General features: G+C 35.2%; 2 protein-coding genes across 2 annotated transcripts; both read right to left on the bottom strand.

Moving 5' to 3' along the window:
* Nucleotides 1-856: 856 nt before the first annotated feature.
* HELRODRAFT_178545 (hypothetical protein) lies at nt 857-3,735 on the bottom strand (the record flags this gene model as incomplete). The annotated part of the gene is made up of 5 exons (XM_009026628.1): nt 857-956; nt 1,793-1,958; nt 2,174-2,364; nt 2,857-2,992; nt 3,657-3,735. 5 exons carry the CDS (start codon nt 3,733-3,735, stop codon nt 857-859), a joined length of 672 nt encoding a protein of 223 aa, XP_009024876.1.
* Nucleotides 3,736-9,753: 6,018 nt separating this feature from the next.
* Nucleotides 9,754-10,175, bottom strand: HELRODRAFT_178546 (hypothetical protein; the record flags this gene model as incomplete). Its single annotated transcript, XM_009026629.1, has 2 exons — nt 9,754-9,838; nt 9,925-10,175. 2 exons carry the CDS (start codon nt 10,173-10,175, stop codon nt 9,754-9,756), a joined length of 336 nt encoding a protein of 111 aa, XP_009024877.1.
* Nucleotides 10,176-19,706: the final 9,531 nt, after the last annotated feature.

The following is a 19,706-nucleotide window of genomic DNA, read 5'->3' on the forward strand; positions in this document are numbered from 1 at the left end:
TACAGAAAATTTTTCGAGTTGAATAGAAAACTGTTTTTATTTTTTATTTAGACGAATTTGGAAAAAGTTACCTTATATAGAGCGGAATGTTTTCAACTCAATTGAATATTTGTGATGCAGTTTATATGAAACATTCAAAATCACCTTTGCATGCAAAGATGTTTTAATTTGCACTGTTATGTTATGTTAAAAACGTACACACACTACTGATGCGAATGTTAAACTTTTATTAGTTACACAAATAAACTAAACAAGCTTTTCATTAAAGTATTTTTTAAATTTTTATCCAGGTAAACAGTTTTTTAGAAAAAACAGAAAGAACAAAAATTTAAGAAAAAAACGCAAGACTTATTTTGTCCAAATTTTTCAAGGCATATTTAAACGATGATTCAAAATGTTCAAAAATTTTTAAATTTGAGTGAAAAAAATTGTTTGAAAATATGTTGAATAATTTAAGTGTAACCTAAACATCAGTTCATTTGTTAATTTTCACGTTACATTTCATAAAGAAAAAATTGAAAAAGTTTTGAAAACAAAAAACACCGATGATATAAAATTTTAAAAAATATGCAACACTTTGAAATTTACAATAAACATTTCAACAAATCAGAACAATGATTTTAACTTTTAGATTTGAAAAGATGAAACAAAAATTAAAACTTTCTATGAACAGTGTGCACACATCACATCAAGTACGGCCACCATTGAAAAAACAAAACAAAATATTATTACTTTCTCAATAGACAATAAAGCAAATAATTATCTCGGGCTCATCCTACATGAGACGAAATCTACACAAAATTCAGTTTGCGTGACACGTTGCATGTTCACATGAGGAGGATGTTGCATGTTCGCATCAGAGGATGTTGCATGTACAGTCTTTGATCTCCTCCACAAGAGGGGTGGCGGGTAGGAGACTTGATGACGGCTCCTGGAACGGTCCATCTAAATACAACCTGCACAGCATAGAAATATAGTTGAACAAACTTTATTGTTTCTAAATACGACAATTAAAAATTTTAGAAAGAACATTTAAAAAAATATAATTGTCTCCACGTCAAAATTCTTTTTTAAAATAAATTTTGAATTGATCATTTTCAATTAACTATATTACTAGCACCAACATTACCAAAAATCAGGAATTGCGCGAGAAATGTTAAAAAATAATAAATAATTCTATCAGAACAAAGTTAAGATTTACAGCAACTTGGGCGTTTTTTTACACTCCTGTTTATATATGCTTGAGGAATTGAACTGTAAAGAGAAGAAACAAGAACAGACTGGAAACGTATGAAATGGAGCATTTTCAATTTCTTTTCAATATTTTTCAAAAGAATCAAGAAGCACGCACTGTATGTAAGTGTACGTAAATCAATGCATTCCGCACATTGTATGCATTTGAACCCTGTCACTTCAACTAAAAACAGAAAATAAAAACAAATCATAAAAAACAGCATAGGAAAAATATTAAAAATGAAAAAATTCACTAAAAATTCAGGACTCTTTCGACACATTTGCAACAGGTCGATGACAGACTAATTAAAACTAGAAAAGACCCGTCAAGAAATGAATGAATGAGTTCACAAATGGAATGGATTGAGAATGTTAAAGTTAATACAATTGGCCTTAGATAGTAAAGCATTCGGAAAATTAACAAAAAACAGTTTTAAAGAATTTAAGAGGGTTATGTTGATTGACATTTTTGAATAATTTATTTTCACAGAACTGCAAAACATAAAATTCATCATCATCGTTATTATCATCATCATCATCATTGCCACACTCACGTGACCTGACGAGATAGACCAAACACCTCCTCCTGCCAATCCTCCACCTCTTCCTGCCCCTCCCCGATGTTGACCACTCTCCCTGCTGGACGGTCGACTCACCGCCATCTTGTTTGTGCCAGATGTTCCTCAGTGGGTAGGTCACTGACTCCACACTGATCACGTTCCTGTCTGTTTTGATAGGAGGTGGTGGTGGTGGTAATGTAGGGTGGTCGTTTCAAAATTGGTTTCGTCAGATGACATTTTTATGACAACTAAATAGCAATCATTTTAACGTCATCAAAAACAACCCAAAACTGAAAATAAAAACAACAATAATTACAGTAAAAATAAGAACAGTAACAACATTAGTAACAACAACAATGGTTTTTATTTTGGATGCTCACTTATTAACGTGACCCAATTCCTGATCCTCTTGAGGGTACGACTGAACTCCTCGTACTGTGGGACGCCACTGCACATCTCCACTTTGACAGGAGATGGTATGAAAGTTCGGTAGGAGATGTAACCGGTTCTGTGAGCACCTGATCTGTAATGGCAAAGACTCGCTGCTGAAGTTCGGTCGGTATCTGGCGCACTGGAGGTGTTAAACTTTTATTTATAAACCGATAATAATTTAAAAAGAAGTTGAGAACATTTTTAAATTGTTTAAGTTAAATGTATTAATATTTTATTTTTAATTTTATTTATTTTTTAAGTTTAAATGTATCAATGTTTTATTTTTAAGTTTATTCATGAAAATTTAAGAACATTGAAGAATTTAAATGACATTTATTTTACTCACATATGTTATTGTGTTGTTTTTTGGATTACTCTTACTATGTTATTTCTTGTTTTATGGGAGTCAACCCTAGATAAGCATTTATTGCTAGGCTGACTCTTTCACTTTTTTTGTGAATAAATGGAATTAAAAAAAAATAATAGCCATAATGTAACTTGCTACCACATCGTTACCAGCCCCACCACTGACACCATCATCGTCATCATCATTTCTTTCTATATTAAAACTTTATTTTTTACTCAACTGAAAATGTTGCAGATTTAAAAAAATTCGAATTTAAAAATTAACCAATCATCGAATGGACTGTTAATGAGGTCACAATCATTTGTTCTGATTGGCTCTTTTTTGTAGGTCAGTCTGAGAAACTTTATCCTCGTGTGGGTTTCCGATTTGATGAAAAAATTATCGCTTGTGCTTATATCGCCTGTCATGGTGTGAGTTGATGAAGGTGTGAGTTGGTGAGAGTGTGAGTTGGTGAGGGTGGGAGTTGGTGAGGGTGACGATGGTTGTGAGGATGATGATGTTGGTTATTGTGAAGTTGATTACTATGTATAAAATTGTGAATGACTAAATCTTACCTGGGTTAGGTTTGTATGTGGTTTCCAACGTCTGAATGTTTGTTATACATACGTCCTGCAACAAACAACATACAACATGACATGTAATATTACCTGTAACCTAACGCCTAACATTACGTTTAAAATGTAACATTACAAGCAACAAAACATGTAACATAATACTGAACCAGGAAAAGTATATTAAACTGCATTCAAACGTTAAGAATAGGAAATAAACGCAGAACTCTTAGAAAATGCGGATAGAAAGGTAAACGCTGAGTTTTATTTTTTGGCCAACTAATCTTGTCTTGGAAAAACAAATTTTGTTAACGCATGGAACGTGGCATGTCACATCTGTAGACTATCCAAGATAAGACCGCTCGACTGATCTTTAATAAACCTCTTCGTTTTAGCTCTTCCACTCTCCTTCGACTACTTCATTGGCTTCCCGTCTCTGCTCAAATTTTTTTTTAAATTGCAGTTCTAACTTTCCAAATATTGTCATCAAACGACCTCATATCCCCCTCGAACCCGCCAGATTGCACCGCGCATCGTCTGCGGGTTTCTTAGACATTCCTATAGCCAAATCCCACCTGGCTAGCCACAGCATTCGTCACGCCGCTCCAAGTGTCTGGATCTGAAATGCGTAACTTCTTGAATTGAGACAGCGTTCCTCGTTGAGCGTCTTTTAAAATCTTATTTGAAAGTGTTTATAATTAATTTACTTTTCCACATGCAACACCAGCTTAAAAATTAACAACATCCAAGTGATTGATATTTGAGGAGTGTCAGAGTTAGGAGTTAGTTTTCCATGATTGAAACTTATCCGACTGACTCCGGGTGAAAATTTTCAATTCCATCACCCGACTTCGCAAAGTTTCATTGGGAGACGAGAACAAATACTTTCAAGTTTTGTTTGATTATTTCACATGAATGCCACTTTTAAATGAATGATACATGGCATTTAAAATCAGTCACTGTAATTGTTTTTTGTAGTAGGATTACTAGACATTTATGTCTTGAGATATACGGATTGTGATTTAACATTATGATCCTTTCATATCCACTTTTTCAATAAATCCTGTTTAACGTTTGCCGTTCATCTAACAAAGTAGCTCCCTCCAACAACACTTCTCACCATCTCTCTAATCAATATTCGTTTCTTATTTTTTAATATTTGGTTCAAGTTATGTTTTTTTTATTATTATCATCTTTATAATTATCATCATTATCATCGTCACCCTCACTATTATCATCATCATCATCATCGCCTATAAAATCATCATCATCATCATCATTATTATTACTTACACCACAATCATCATCATCATCATAATGATCATAATTATCATCATCATCATCATCACATCATCATCATCATCATCATCATCATCATCAATTTCATGCGACAGTCGGGCGGAATGTGGCGGAAAGAGTAGTAATAAAGAACTTTATTGGTCTATAACTCCTTCAAAATGAGAAATGTTGATGCGTGTGGGCGCGCGTGTGTGTGTGTGTATGCATGTGAGTATGCATGCATGTGAGTGTGTGTGTATGCATGTGAGTGTGTATGCATGTGTGTATGTATGCATGTGAGTGTGTGTGTATGTATATGAAACTTTTAACATGTGTGTATGCTTGATTTTCTCCACATGTGTGCATTTCTTGCAATACTGCGCTGTATAAATGTGTACGAATGTGTATTTGTGTAACATTTGAAAAAGTTGCTCCTATGATAATGTTGAAGAAGTGTGAATGGAGCTTGAGCCAGACTGTGTGTGTTGTATCGCATGTTTCGCGTGTGCCATGTAGAAGAATAGCTTAGAAGTCAAATGCAGTAATCTTTTTTAATTTCTGCACAGTCTCATCTCCAATAGTCCATCCATATAGCGACCGACCATGTCATTTGATCCCATGCAAGAGTGACCAATATGAGCCAGGAACAATAAATTCTTTCATCGAAATAAATTCACCGAGCTATGATGGCCTGTCAGACTGGCAAAGATTTCAGATAGATAATTGTCGACAACTTGAAAACGATTAACCTCGAGACAGCGTCCTGTCTAGTATGAAATCTGACAGTGATCAATCGTCAACATCATTTCGTGTTTGCGATGACAGCAAATTTCTTGATTCGATAGTCAGTGATGCTTTCTGGCTGGCTGGGGTCCGTCCGCATCAGAGGGTGGGAATTGGCCAGCAGCAACAACCCTTCCAACTGATGTTAAACTGTTAAACTTATGTTAAACCATCCACCATCTTTAGAGAAAGGAGATGGCAAAAGTTCATGGAATTATTAAACTTTTTTTTATTTGTTTATTCTCATGAAATTGAGTTTCCTTCTCTAGATTCTTTTATAATTTCGTAACTGTTATTTTTTGTCTTTGCGCTTTTGTGATGCTGATAACAGCGCATTACAAATGCTCGTAATGATAATAATTCGGAATGAGGAAACTTGCTTTTCACGCAGGTCTGTAAAAGCAATTCAAACCACAATGAATAACTTGCAACAAAAAAATTATTTTTTATTATCATATCAGTGAAAATAAAAACAAAAACATGACACAGAATAAACAATCTTGGCATGAAACTTGCATAAATGTTTAGTGGATACAAAATTTAAGAGCGTACAACATTTGAATACACGTCACCAACGACAATGAATAGAAAACATTTTTAAATAACTTATTACTAATAAAAAAATGTACATACAACACATTCTAGTTAGAGGCGCATAACAAATAACACGCAGCAAATCTGACACGGTCGGATGTGCCCCATAGACTCACATTTCAAAATTCAACAACTCATTCACGTGCCAGGATTGATCGAACGAAAGAGAAATCTCATAAGGTGTTGTATTTATTGTTATAATTTAAATTATGAAGATTAGAATTCAATTTTAGGAATAAAAATACTTTCACATCAAAAATATTTTTGGTTGGAAAATTAATTCACAGGGACGGCTGGATTTTCAAGATTAAGAGAGCTATTTTTAGCATGGTTAATTAATACCATTGTTTTGTGTCTTGAGTTATATATATATATATATATATATATATATATAAATACACATGCATATATTTATATATACATACGTACATACATATATACATATATACGTGTATATATATAAATGAGATTGTCATGATGGTGGTGGTGATAATGATAGAGTAGTTGTTGCAAAGATTTTTGCTTATGCATATAGGTTGTTGTTGTTGTTGTTGTTTTATGGAACAATTTTATTTGTTGCGGTTATTGTCGTTACGTCATCAATATTGTTGTCGTTTATGTTGTCATGGTAGGATAAAATGATATTTTGATGACTTTTTGCCAATATTTCTTGATTCGGAATTTGAAATGATGAAAACATTAGATTTGTATTATTGTATAAAATATTCCCCGATGATTCACGCTTCAGCGTTTCCTCGTTGCATTACATTTGCAGATAGAACTAATGCGCCTTGTTTCTTGTCAGGGTTATGGTAAGGGTTAGGTGTGGAATGGTGGCAATATTTTCATCAATCAAAATTGCCAAAATTTGACGACTGTTTTATAAGGAATCAGATGCTGAATAGCACCGATGAATGAATATGCGTACATATACCAATACGCGATGAAAGTTGGAAGAAACAATGAAGGAGAGCTGGACAGAAAAATGAACAGTACAACAATGCGATCAAATGAGTAGACTTAATGAAATTCTTATGCCTCCATCTACCAAGTCAATAGAATAAATCAGTCTACCCATGTGCTTGGTGGTACCCTGGATTTGATTGTTACATCGGATGGTTTTTTGTTAGAAGATATATTGGTGTACCCATCTGGTATCTATTCAGATCATGGTTTAGTAACTGGTCAATTTTCAATCAATCCAACTCCAGTCATTTTCAAGAAATCGTGGATCAGATCCTGGAAACGAGTGGATAAAAAACGTCTGACTGAGCTTTTGAGGTGCTCACCTATCTCGAAACATTATGGTCAGGATGATGATGTCGAATTGGGTTTTAAAATATTTAATGAAGAGCTTTTAAATTGCTGACGATGTTGTTCCACTTCGTGAAGTTCGATGGAAACATGTCCCGACTGCCCCATGGTTTGACAGTGACTGCAAAAAGGCTAAGCAAATGTGTCGAAAAAAAGAAAGAAGGTTCAGAACTACTGGTTGTTAATGATAAAGTTGATTGGGTACTGGTAATGAAACAAAAGAATGTTTGTTACTCGTGAAACGAAAGAGTTTTTGGTTCGCGAAAACATGTCAATTTAAAAATAATTCCAAATACTTATGGCAAACGATTAATAAATTATTAGGAAAAGAGACAAGTGTTGAAAATGAAGTTGGTTCAATGCATAGCGCCGATGATTTTAAAAAATTTTTCGCTGACAAGTTGAAAGTGACCGAAAGGTCAACTGAATGTTTTAATTTTCCAGTTATTTCTACTAATACTAATATTATGTTTCCACTTGAATCGTTTCCAATGTTGACTGAAGAACAGATATCTAAAGTTGTTAATTCATCACCTACGAAGTCATGCTCACTCGACCCAATACCGACGCATGTATTCAAAGAATATACTGACTGTTTTATTGTTTACTTAACGGACTTAATCAAGGGTGTAATGCAACGAAGGGTGTAATGCAACAGGTTTGCAATGCAATTGTCACGCCAATTCTAAAGAAGACAGGATTAGATAAATCAGATCTGATAAACTATAGGCCGGTGTCAAATTTGTCTTTCGTTTCTAAAATTATAGAACGTTACGTTGAGTTAGTTTTAAATAATAATATAAGTAAAAATGGTATTTGGCTTTTGCATCAATCTGGATACAGAAGGTTTCATTCGACCGAAACAGCTCTATCGGATATATTCTCTCATGTTTATTCAGCAGTTAATGTACAAAAAGTAACTTTGTTGACATTCCTGGACATGAGTTCGGCGTTCGATACTGTGAATCATAAAATCCTGCTGGACAGACTGAAATATTGTTATGGTTTAAATAAGATTGCGTTAACGTGGTTCGAATCATTTCTTACTGGTCGGACTCAGCAGATTTTTTACTCAGGTGGTCTTTCGGAACCAATGAAACTTACGTCAGGGGTGCCTCAAGGATCTGTTCTTGGACCGATTCTTTTTAATTTGTACGTTGCAGAGATATTGGATTTACTGAATAAAGATGGTTATTATTGCCATGGGTACTCAGATGACAAGCAGATTTGCGTTTCATGTTTCCCAGATGAGATGCCTACCGTATTAGAGAAACTGACAAAAACTATATCTGATGTCGGCTCGTGGCTGGGTCAAAGTAGGCTAAAGTTGAATCAGACTAAGACTCAGTTCATGTTGGCTGGTACATGGCAACAAAAGTCAGCGGTTGAACCTTCATCGATTAACATAAGCATGACTGATAAAAGTTTCAGTAAAACGGTTACCAATTTTGGAATTGTGATGGACTCCCGTATGACAATGAGTCCACAAGTCAGTCTATTGGTTAAAAAATGTATGTTCCAACTACGTCAATTACGTCAAGTCACAAAATCGGTAGATAGAGATACAATGACTCTTTTAGTACATGCTTTCGTCAACTCTAGATTGGATTGTTGTAACAGTCTTCTATATGGCATAGCTGATAAACTGTTGTCTAAACTTCAGATGGTTCAGAATCAGGCTGCTAGAATGATATATCGCAAATTAAAATTTGATAATGCATCACCAATTCTAAAGGAGTTGCATTGGCTGCGTGTTAAACAAAGAATCGTGTTTAAGTTGGGTGTAATGGTATTTAAAAGTTTGAATGGTCTGGCTCTGAAATATTTAGAAGATAAGTGTATTCGAGTTTCATCTATGTCATCACATGGGCGTCTAAGGTCTGCTGATTCAAACACGCTGTATGTTAGAAATCGGAATCTGAAAACAGCAGATAGAGATTTTGCAGTTGCTGGGCCTATTTTTTAGAACAGCCTACCTATCGAACTACGTATATCCGGGTTATCATTAGCTGAGTTTAGAAAACGTCTAAAGACATATCTATTTTTTAACTCCTAGTGATCTCAACCGATGATGGCTTCGCTTTCAACATGCTTCATACGAGGAGAGCGCTGATGAGAAGCAATTATAATTGGCGCTATATAAATACAATATTTGATTTGATTTGATAGTATAGTATAGTACAGTATAGTATAGTATAGTATAGTATAGTATTTACAATACAATACAATACAATACAATGCAATACAATACAATACAATACAGTAAAATACAATATAATACAATACAATACAGTATAATGTAATGTTATATAATATAGTATAATATAGTGTGATGTGATTTGATATAACATGATACCATATTACATTAATTTTTTTGAATCTTATTGAAATTGAAACATTCATCACTTGACCAACATTGATGTACAATATAATACATACACGCACACCCACATACACACACACACACACACGCAAACACACGCAAACACACACACACAAACACACACACACATATATATATATATATATACACACATGCTGGTAAAAGACCATAAATTACTGAGCGTATATATTTAGAAACATGTTAGCGAAAACATAATTTGGCTAACAACGTCGTCACTTGCTCTAAAAATTTACAAATTTACAACAATTCCATATCGTTGAGTGCATTTTCTAAAAAGTAACTAATACTAAGTGGGCAGAAATATTCAATGTACTTTGTATAGCTGGAAACCAATCGTTTTGAATTAACGGTTTTGTGATAACTGTTAGATAACTTTTGCTAATTTTCAGGAAAAAAAACGACAAAAACTTTTTTATATATGTAGATTTTCGCCGGGCGACATTCGAATTCCACACCACGCGGTCCCGAACCGCGTCCGCATACGAATATCCACCCGAGCCTTCGCTTCGGCAGAGTCTTTCCTGGCCGGGATCCGCCCCTCTACAATAGACCCTCTCAGGGTCTGAAAACACGAGCCGGGCAGAAAATTGTTCGCGCCCTGCTTGTTGCCTAGAGACGCCGACCTCGTCAACTATCAGCAAGTCTTCTTCAACATCCATTATTTTAGGTAGAATAATTAAGCCGAGCCAAACTTCAAGTGTACACTTCTTTTATTCAATAAAAGAAACAAAATAACAAACAAAATAATACAAATCAAACCTCTGTCTTTATTAAAAAAAAAACTAAAAATCCAAAATTAATCTATTAATAATACAACTACCAAGCAAGAAACAAAACCTAAAATAAAAATAACAAACGACCAGCCTCCTATATATCTCAACTCGCGGCCTTTTATATGTTTTTACCGTCCTATCTACATAACGCTTTCTATATCATAGAAAATTCTATACTCACATCTATACTCGTTTCCTATACTCAAAACAGCGCGTAGCACGCGTCCCATATATTGCTATACTCCCTATATACAAAACATATACAGCGTCGCATATATAGCATATCAAATAACAAAATATACATGCATAGAATGTCTATTAAAATATATAGATATATACAGGCTGCACGCCTCAAAGACGCAATCATTATCATCACAATCGTCACAATTTCACAAAATATACAGGCGGCATATTTCATATTTCAATCGCGCAATCATTATCATCACAATCGTCACAATTTCACAAAATATACAGGCGGAATATTTCAATCGCGCAATCATTATCGTCACAACTTCACAAAGCTCCCCACCCTCTAAAACGTCGTCCCGACGTTTGCTCTTATAGATCTTCACCAGACTCAGGAACTAGCTCCGGTCCCCACCTCGTCGGTTTCCTTCTTTTTCTTTTTGTTGTGGCCGTCATGCTCGATTGAGTTTCCGTCAGTTGCTGATCGTTTTCTGTCGGTTGTTCGTCCAGACCAGCAAACAGGTCCATCGATGGCTGGTTACCTACGGCAAACAAATCTGGTCGCTGATCAAAGAGTTCGTCAGCAAGCTTCACAAGTTCTGGAACGTTGTCCGGCTGCCCTGGTAAAAATTCTGGCGTATCTTCGCCTGTCCAGGTTTGGACAAGCGGCTCGGTCGACTTGTCGCTACTTCGTGATGGTGCTTCTGTTGGCTCCCCTATGGAATCGTCTTCTGCGATGTCTTTAGGCTCAACCTGTTCCGCAATCACTTTCTGATGCGCCGGAGGATGTCGCCTCAGCTGTTGTTTTACCGGTCGTGCATCCTGAGTATCAATCTTATGAAAAACTCCTTTTGCAGCACCTATTTCCCCACTCGCACAGCTTAATCTGTCTGAAAAACTTTTAAGTATTTGAATCAACTCTTCTCTCGCTTTCTTAGAAATATCTTTTACTAATCCATCAACCATACCTGTAACTTTTGTTAGATTCTCATATGCTAGACGATCAACTGATTCCTTTGCTTCCACAGCCGATGATAAATCTGGCAATCGCGTTCCCCGGTTTATCACCCTCGGTTGATCGTTGACATTCAAGATCCTAACACACTGTCCTTCATATTTTATAGGTAGTAACGTTCTAGCTACATATACACCCGATTCTATTTGTCTGTTTTCCGAACACATAAATCCGGTCGATTCCAACTTGGACGGCTGGCGAACAATCATCTTTGCTGGCACGTCTAATTCAGTCTGCGCAGGGATGCGCACTTCTGTGTGAGCTTCAATACGACAAAGCTTCCTGCATGAAAAATGTTTAATAACTAATTTCATCGTTCTATTTTTGTTACCCACGGCGATTTTTCCTTCGCCAAACTTCCACGAGATATGATTGTTCCTGAGCCAATCTAAACCTAAAACAATTTCTGAAACATGATCAGACACCAACACTAACGCTGATTTGGAATAATCATCAACTTTAATTTGCAACTTCATTTCTCCTTTGACTGGAATTTCTGTGTTGTTGACAGCTTTCAATCTTTTTTTCGTCGGTCTGATCTTTGTGACATCAACCATAGACGTTGGAACAATGGATACACTACTGCCACTATCAAGTAAACCTAATCTTCTTTTGCCATTAATTGTGATTGGCAGATACATGACACGATCGTTACTTTCAATTGACTTGTTCACGTAATCTACTGTGATGCTTGTCATTCCTTTCTGCGGGCACTCCCTCACAAATGACCTGTCTTTCCACATTTGTAACAACCTTTGAAATTCACTTGACTATAAGTTTGAGATTTGCAGGTCTCATTCTCCTGAGGACATTCGACTGCAAGATGACCTGGCTTTTTACAATTGAAACAAATTTTTTCTCGCTCAACTCGGGATACCGTTGGCTGCGCTCTTTTATTTCTGAGTTCTTCGAATGACTTTTGAAGGAACGCAATCTGTCGTACCATCGACTCCATGTTTTCTGCTCCTGCTTGTAAATCTTTAACCTGCGGGTTAAACCTGTGAAATGAATCTACCACCATCTTTGAAACTTCAAGACGCTGTGCAAATCAAAGAGCATCGTCAATGTTCTTTGGTTCTTTTTCCCTAACCTTTAACTCTAATTCAGCATTATCGAGGGCTGACAAGAAAAAGTCCCTAGCTAGATGTGTAGCTAATCTTGACTGCTCTCCTGGATAGGCTAATGACATGAGTCTTTTAGTAACCATCGACAACTCTCGTAACGACTCACCAGGTTTTCGACGAAGAATCTGTAATTCGTATCTGTATGACTCTTCATGACCTCTTGTTCCAAAACGATCTTCTAGCTTAGATACCAGCTCTTGGTAACCTAAACCTGTTAAATCCCAGAGAACCTGTGAAGCTTCACCTGTTAACGACATGACAAATACGCTTCCATGTCTACGAGATTCCAATTATTGTACCTGGCACATATATCAAACTTTTTTAAGAAAGTTTTGAGACAGCCGGTGCCATCAAATCTGTCAGGTCGAAGCAATTCGCGACGACAAAAGTCGTTGTCACGCTCGGCACCTATACGCGGTTGATGAACCTGAGACTTCACACCAGTTGAATGAAGCGGTTCCCGACTGTCACACGTCGACTTGTGTTCAACTCTGTCTCTCTCTCTCATTCGGTCGCTCTGCACCTGTTGCTGTTACCTAAAATTTTATTTTGCCATGATCTACTGGACACTAACTGCAGCTCATTCAGTCCGAACTCCTGCAACTTTGGATCACCCTTGCACCTAAAACCTAAAATATCCTGTTTGGGGATAAACCTGTAACCTAAATTGTTCGCTGAAAAATCCTGTCAACAATTTCAAAACGATTGTTGTTTAAAACAATTTCATTTTGTTGGCTGGCGGGCGTTGAAAGTCTGCTCGAGGTTGATTTTCGATCCTCCTTCGGTTCCTGTGACCTAAAATCTAAAAAAGTTTTATGTTGTCGAACATGGCACCTGTCACCTAAAAAATTTGGAGAATCACCTTGGCTCCTGCTGCACCTAAAACATGTAATGTTTGAAAAAGAAGCCCCACGTTGGGCGCCAATTGTAGATTTTCGCCGGGCGACATTCGAATTCCACACCACGTGGTCCCGAACCGCGTCCGCATACGAATATCCACCCGAGCCTTCGCTTCGGCAGAGTCTTTCCTGGCCGGGATCCGTACACTTTACAATAGACCCTCTCAGGGTCTGAAAACACGGGCCGGGCGGAAGTTTGTTCGCGCCCTGCTTGTTGCCTAGAGACGCCGACCTCGTCAACTATCAGCAAGTCTTCTTCAACATCCATTATTTTAGGTAGAATAATTAAGCCGAGCCAAACTTCAAGTGTACACTTCTTTTATTCAATAAAAGAAACAAAATAACAAACAAAATAATACAAATCAAACCTCTGTCTTTATTAAAAAAAAAACTAAAAATCCAAAATTAATCTATTAATAATACAACTACCAAGCAAGAAACAAAACCTAAAATAAAAATAACAAACGACCAGCCTCCTATATATCTCAACTCGCGGCCTTTTATATGTTTTTACCGTCCTATTTACATAACGCTTTCTATATCATAGAAAATTCTATACTCACATCTATACTCGTTTCCTATACTCAAAACAGCGCGTAGCACGCGTCCCATATATTGCTATACTCCCTATATACAAAACAGCACAGCAGCGTCGCATATATAGCATATCAAATAACAAAATATACATGCAAAGAATGTCTATTAAAATATATAGATATATACAGGCGGCACGCCTCAAAGACGCAATCATTATCATCACAATCGTCACAATTTCACAAAATATACAGGCGGCATATTTCAATCGCGCAATCATTATCGTCACAACTTCACATATATATGTAAAAATTTGAATGATTTGGGTGAACTCTGTTCCTGCTGGATTTAGAACATGGTCCGAATGATTTCCCAAGAAGTTACGGGTACACTTTATGCATGGCTTATTTACGTTAAAATGCTTGAAAACTCTCACACATTCAGCTGTTATCCTTCATAATACCAATTTGGACGAACTATTTGATTGAAAGTGGTTTGTATTTTCTATTTCTAATTTTTATATTTTCATCCATCCATCCATTTATCGATCCATCCATCAATCAATCCATCCATCCATATTGACCTTTGAACCGTGAACCCACTCCTGCAGCTTCCTAAATGCACTGCTCATGTCCCCATATTTGGACTTGACATGAGACAAAAAACTTGAACATTTCTTTTTGTCAGGAAGGAAGTCACATGACCCTGGTGTGGTAATGATGATGATGATGATGTGTTTGGTGAAGATGATGATGATGAGGATGATGTGTTTGATGAGGATGTGATGATGGTGTTGAACACAACACATGTGGGTGACGAAGATGAAGTTGGTAATGTGAAGATAAGAATGACAATAACAAAACTGAAATTAACAATGATGATGATGTTGAGTAATATAAATTAAAAATTATCGAAGATTCGAAATGATGTTTAAATAGTTTTTCACGTAACGACTCAACGCGACATGGATGGAATGATCAAACAATTGTGGCAATCAATGGCAGGTAAGCAACAGACAAAGGCAGCGGAGAAATACTTTTGATGTCATAAAAACGAACAAACGATAAAGGTGATAAAGTAAATTCATAAATCATGAGCCATCATCATTGCCGTCGTTATTGCGTTTGAAAATTACGTTCATCACCATTTCCGTCATCATCATCGCCATAAGCACCATCACCATCACTCCATCTCCAGCTTCATAAATCAAACAGCGTTGATTGATGATCCACACTGATTCAGCAGCCTAACACAAAAAAACATCCAAACTGTAGTGATCACGTGACGTGATGGAAAGATGAAAACAGCCAACCAGCCAAAACTATTTACATAGGCAAACATTAAAATAAGATATTAAGACATTGGGAGACATGCACGCAAGCAGACAAATTTGATAACTTAAGAGATTGTCAAGTACAAGCACACAGACGTATCGGCAGTCACATATTCGGACCCAAGGGAAAGCATTCAGGTAGATAAGCAATGACTGAAAATAGACAGATATGAACGATCAGACAGACAGACAGATAGACAGAAAGACACAGACATTTTCATTTCTTGGCTCAATCCCCGAATTGGCTCACATTCAAATCAAGACGGCCAGCATCATTTTCATGCTCAAATTACTTCTGTTTTATTTCTTCGTTTTTATTTTTTCATTGTTTTTTACAACATTGTTGTAAGTTATTTTTACTCTTATTTAATTTTGTTGTAATCTATTTGTTCATTCAATTTTTTTTCAGTACTTTTATATTCAACGTTGAATAAAATTTGCAGCCTTGCAGCCGGCCAGCAGATATCCATGAACTGCACTGCTCATTCACACCTTCCAATCCATCCTCACAAAAAGAACTTTTCTTCATTTCTTTTTTTGTAGCTGTTGAATGTTGACGTTTTGTTTGCTTTCCGTTTTCGTTTTATTCCCCAATTTTACAGCTGCTTTCTCAAACGTGTTTTCGTTTGGTCGTTCAATTTTTGTTTCTGTTTTATTGTCCTCTTAATATCTATGCATAACTTAAAAAAAATAGGGTCTCTCGTCCTCCCACTTTCCGCTCTCACTCTGCGATTTGTTGTCTTGGTTCGTTGTTGTTCACCGATGTATTCATCGTGATATGCAAGTGCGTGAAAATGTTTGCTTATGCTGCACTGTTCTTCTGTGTGAGTATGTTTTGGTACTTTACTGGCTATAACTCGTTGTAAGATAGGATCTGGTAAGTTGCTGACAAATATTTCAAATTTGTCATCGAAATTATTTCATGAATCAATCTTTTTGTACCATTTTATTCCCCAAAAATGAATTTGGATGTAAACCACTCGATCAATGATTCATAACTTTCATGTTTCACACTTGTTCATGTAATTTATTTTAAATCACATTATGCATCATGTTTTAAGCATATCATATTGTGTGTCCTGTTGTGTCTCATCTTTCGTATCATGTTGAATTTCATCGTGTAATGGATCTCGTTGTGCACTGAATGTGTGTCATTTTGTTAAGGGATAAATTTTACATTTGCTTACAATGTGGCGCTTGTGTTGCATTTCCTTTAATTTGTTCACAAAATGTGGATTGCTAGCAACGTAAGCATAGTAGAGAAACATGATTTATTGTTCGTTGAGTGTGCAGGGGTCACAAATGTTGAAGTTGTTTTATGTCAGTCTCCGGCTGTCAAGAATCTGTTTTACCTGCATCATTGGCATTAGAACATGGAAATTGTGTGTAGAACGTTTGAGCTTACGAAGGTAAGTATGTGCCAGTTCGATTCTATCTAAGCTTGTTTGTGTTGAACATTTGCTTTTCTTTTGTTTATTATATCATCTGTGCAACGTTTGTTAATAATTAATGCGTCAGTAATTTTTTACGAAAAGAAATTTTTTTTTTCATTCATCGTACGACAACTTTTTATTTTCATACACACTCAAAAACTTTAAAAATAAAACATAATTTTTTTTCAAAGCAAGAAAGTATCGTAAAAAATAGGAATAAAAAATGTAATAAAAATCTCAACGAGACATGATATAGAAGAAAAAATTTCTTATTCGGCAGAAAATGTTGAAAGATGAATGATGAAGAACTACCCAAGTAGAAACACATACAAACACATAAGAAGTTTATCTTGAATAAACAAAACAAGGTGCTAGAAATAAAAACAACGTGCTCCACTTTTAAAATTTAGATAGGTAGAAAAATATAGAAACCAAAATTGTAGAACAAAATGGTGTACATTCATGTCGTAGCAAGGAAGACTCTCACTCTTGTGTTTGATGTGTTTTAATGTAACGAGCTTCTACAAAGATGTACGTATTAGAATTTGCATACCTACATTAACTTAATACGTGAACTCAAATACCATAGGGCTAGAACCGTACCATAGATATGACAGTAACAAAAAAAATGAATACGAAGGGTTCGTCTACAATCTCAACTGCGTGGTCTTCGTTTTGATAAATCTCTATACACCGCATCTATACTGCTGTTATCTTGGCGTCGTAAAGAATATTTAGGATCTTTATTTTTATTTCTCTTGTTAATGATTTTTTTAAATTTTGTTTTTCCATTCGTTATATTTGTGTTCATAGTAATGTTTTGTATATCGTGCCTACTTGTGAACGCCAGTAGGTAGATAAGCACGCATATAAACATTTGATTGTTTTTTTTGTTTATTTATTTGCATATGCATGTGTGTTTGTTTGTTTTCAGGCATCTGTATATATATATATATACTCAAGTTTGTGTTTCTAAAATGTTTATATTATAACGCATGTCCACGTGTTGCTTGTGTGCATATTATTTATGGTTTCTGAAGACATCCTTCAGTCCAATCGCTCCTATATGTGCAGTTATTTATGCATAAACTTAATTTAAAATAACGTCTTCACACACTCACATCTGAATTATTCAATGCACATTTATAAATGAATGTGACAAAACAAATATATAAATAAATAAAGAAATATATGTATGTATATATATATATATATATATATATATATATATATATATATATATATATATACGTGTATGTGAGTGTTAGTAAGTATGTGCTTGCGTGTGTGTGTGTTAAATGACTTGGTCACACAGGCATGCATGCGTAGAACGTTCAGGCGACGTTCAAGGCAACGAAAACGTTAACATGAAGTTATGAAGACTCGGGAGCATGCACTACTGCGTGTACAAACGCCACGTTGTACGTTGTTTGTATGCTTGTTCCATGTGAAGTTGATCTAACCCGATACAGGCATAAGTTCTGTGTACTAACATACGCACTAACACGCATTTGTTAATTGTTTACGTAATTGCTGTAATTTTTAAAATAAGTTATTCGTATAGATAACTATGTAATACCATCTAAAGTTTAAATAAACCCTGTGCAAAGAAGGCTTATATAGATAACACATGCAATTCATTAAAACACACAAACACACACACACACACACACACACACACATGCTTGCACATTCACACACAGCAATTCACAGATATTATCAGTACATCTGAAATAGAAGCAATAAATACAAATAGATAGGAATGAACCACTTGTTCATTTATGACTCCACCATGTCCTCAACTCCAAGCAACAAATGAACGAGAGGAATGTGGTTTTTAAAGTATCCATACTTGTTATATTATTTGGTTACGTTGTTTCTAATAAAAATGAAAAATAAATTTGAAACACTAAGCTCCAAACAAGATTCAACGAGCCAAACATTTTTATTTATATTTTCTTTTAACTCGCAAATTTTAAATTAATTTATTCATTAGTCCATTAATAAATAAATAAATAAATAAGTTAATTAATTAATCCATTCATTCATTCAAGCATGAATTTAATTTATTTGTTTATTCATTCATCCCTCTGATATATTTCTTCATTCATACAATCATCTCCATTTTTCAAGCTCACAAAAAGGACAACGAAAAACATTCTTGATTTTAAGATTTTAACTCTTAACGTTAAAACTGAACGCAACGCTTCAGTATTGCGGAATTTTGCTCGAGGTGTGTTTCAAGTTTTAATAAAAAATTATTTTTCTGTCATGTTAGGAGCAAAGTTTAATATTTTCAAACAAAAAGAAGTTAACTAAAAAATATTTAAAAAGTATCTATTGAAAAATTTTTTTATCTGTGCGAGTCTTGGCGAGCATTTTATTTAACGCTGAGAAGCTTGAACGCATGTATGGCACGATGTTACTTTGTAGGTTGTCGAACGACTCGTGCGCTAATGTTAACCAGCTTCCGATGCTGCTAGCAACTAATAGTTTAAAATATAATTTCACTCGATAGGTGTTTTTATTGAACCTTTATAAAATAACTAAATATTATAATTAAATAACATTAATAACTAATTTATAACTAATAATGAAATTAAAATAAATAATAAAACTAATAAATTTTATAATTATTTTTAGTAATTTAAAACACCTTAGAATATAATATTAATATGCCATGTAACAAATTGTTTACCACGATGTTATATTATAATTGGCAGAAGCATTTGATCTTTTTGGTCTTGTTTGAAGGCTTCTTGGTAAAGAGTTTAATTGAATGATTTGTTGAACAATAGTCTGATTGATAATTTATTTATTGATTTTTGAACGGCTTCCCGCGTTTTTTCTAACAATTTTAATAATGATATCTAACTCTAGAAGTGCCAGCATT

The sequence above is a fragment of the Helobdella robusta genome (assembly GCF_000326865.2).
Source record: "Helobdella robusta unplaced genomic scaffold HELROscaffold_48, whole genome shotgun sequence".
In the NCBI taxonomy this organism is placed as follows: domain Eukaryota; kingdom Metazoa; phylum Annelida; class Clitellata; order Rhynchobdellida; family Glossiphoniidae; genus Helobdella; species Helobdella robusta.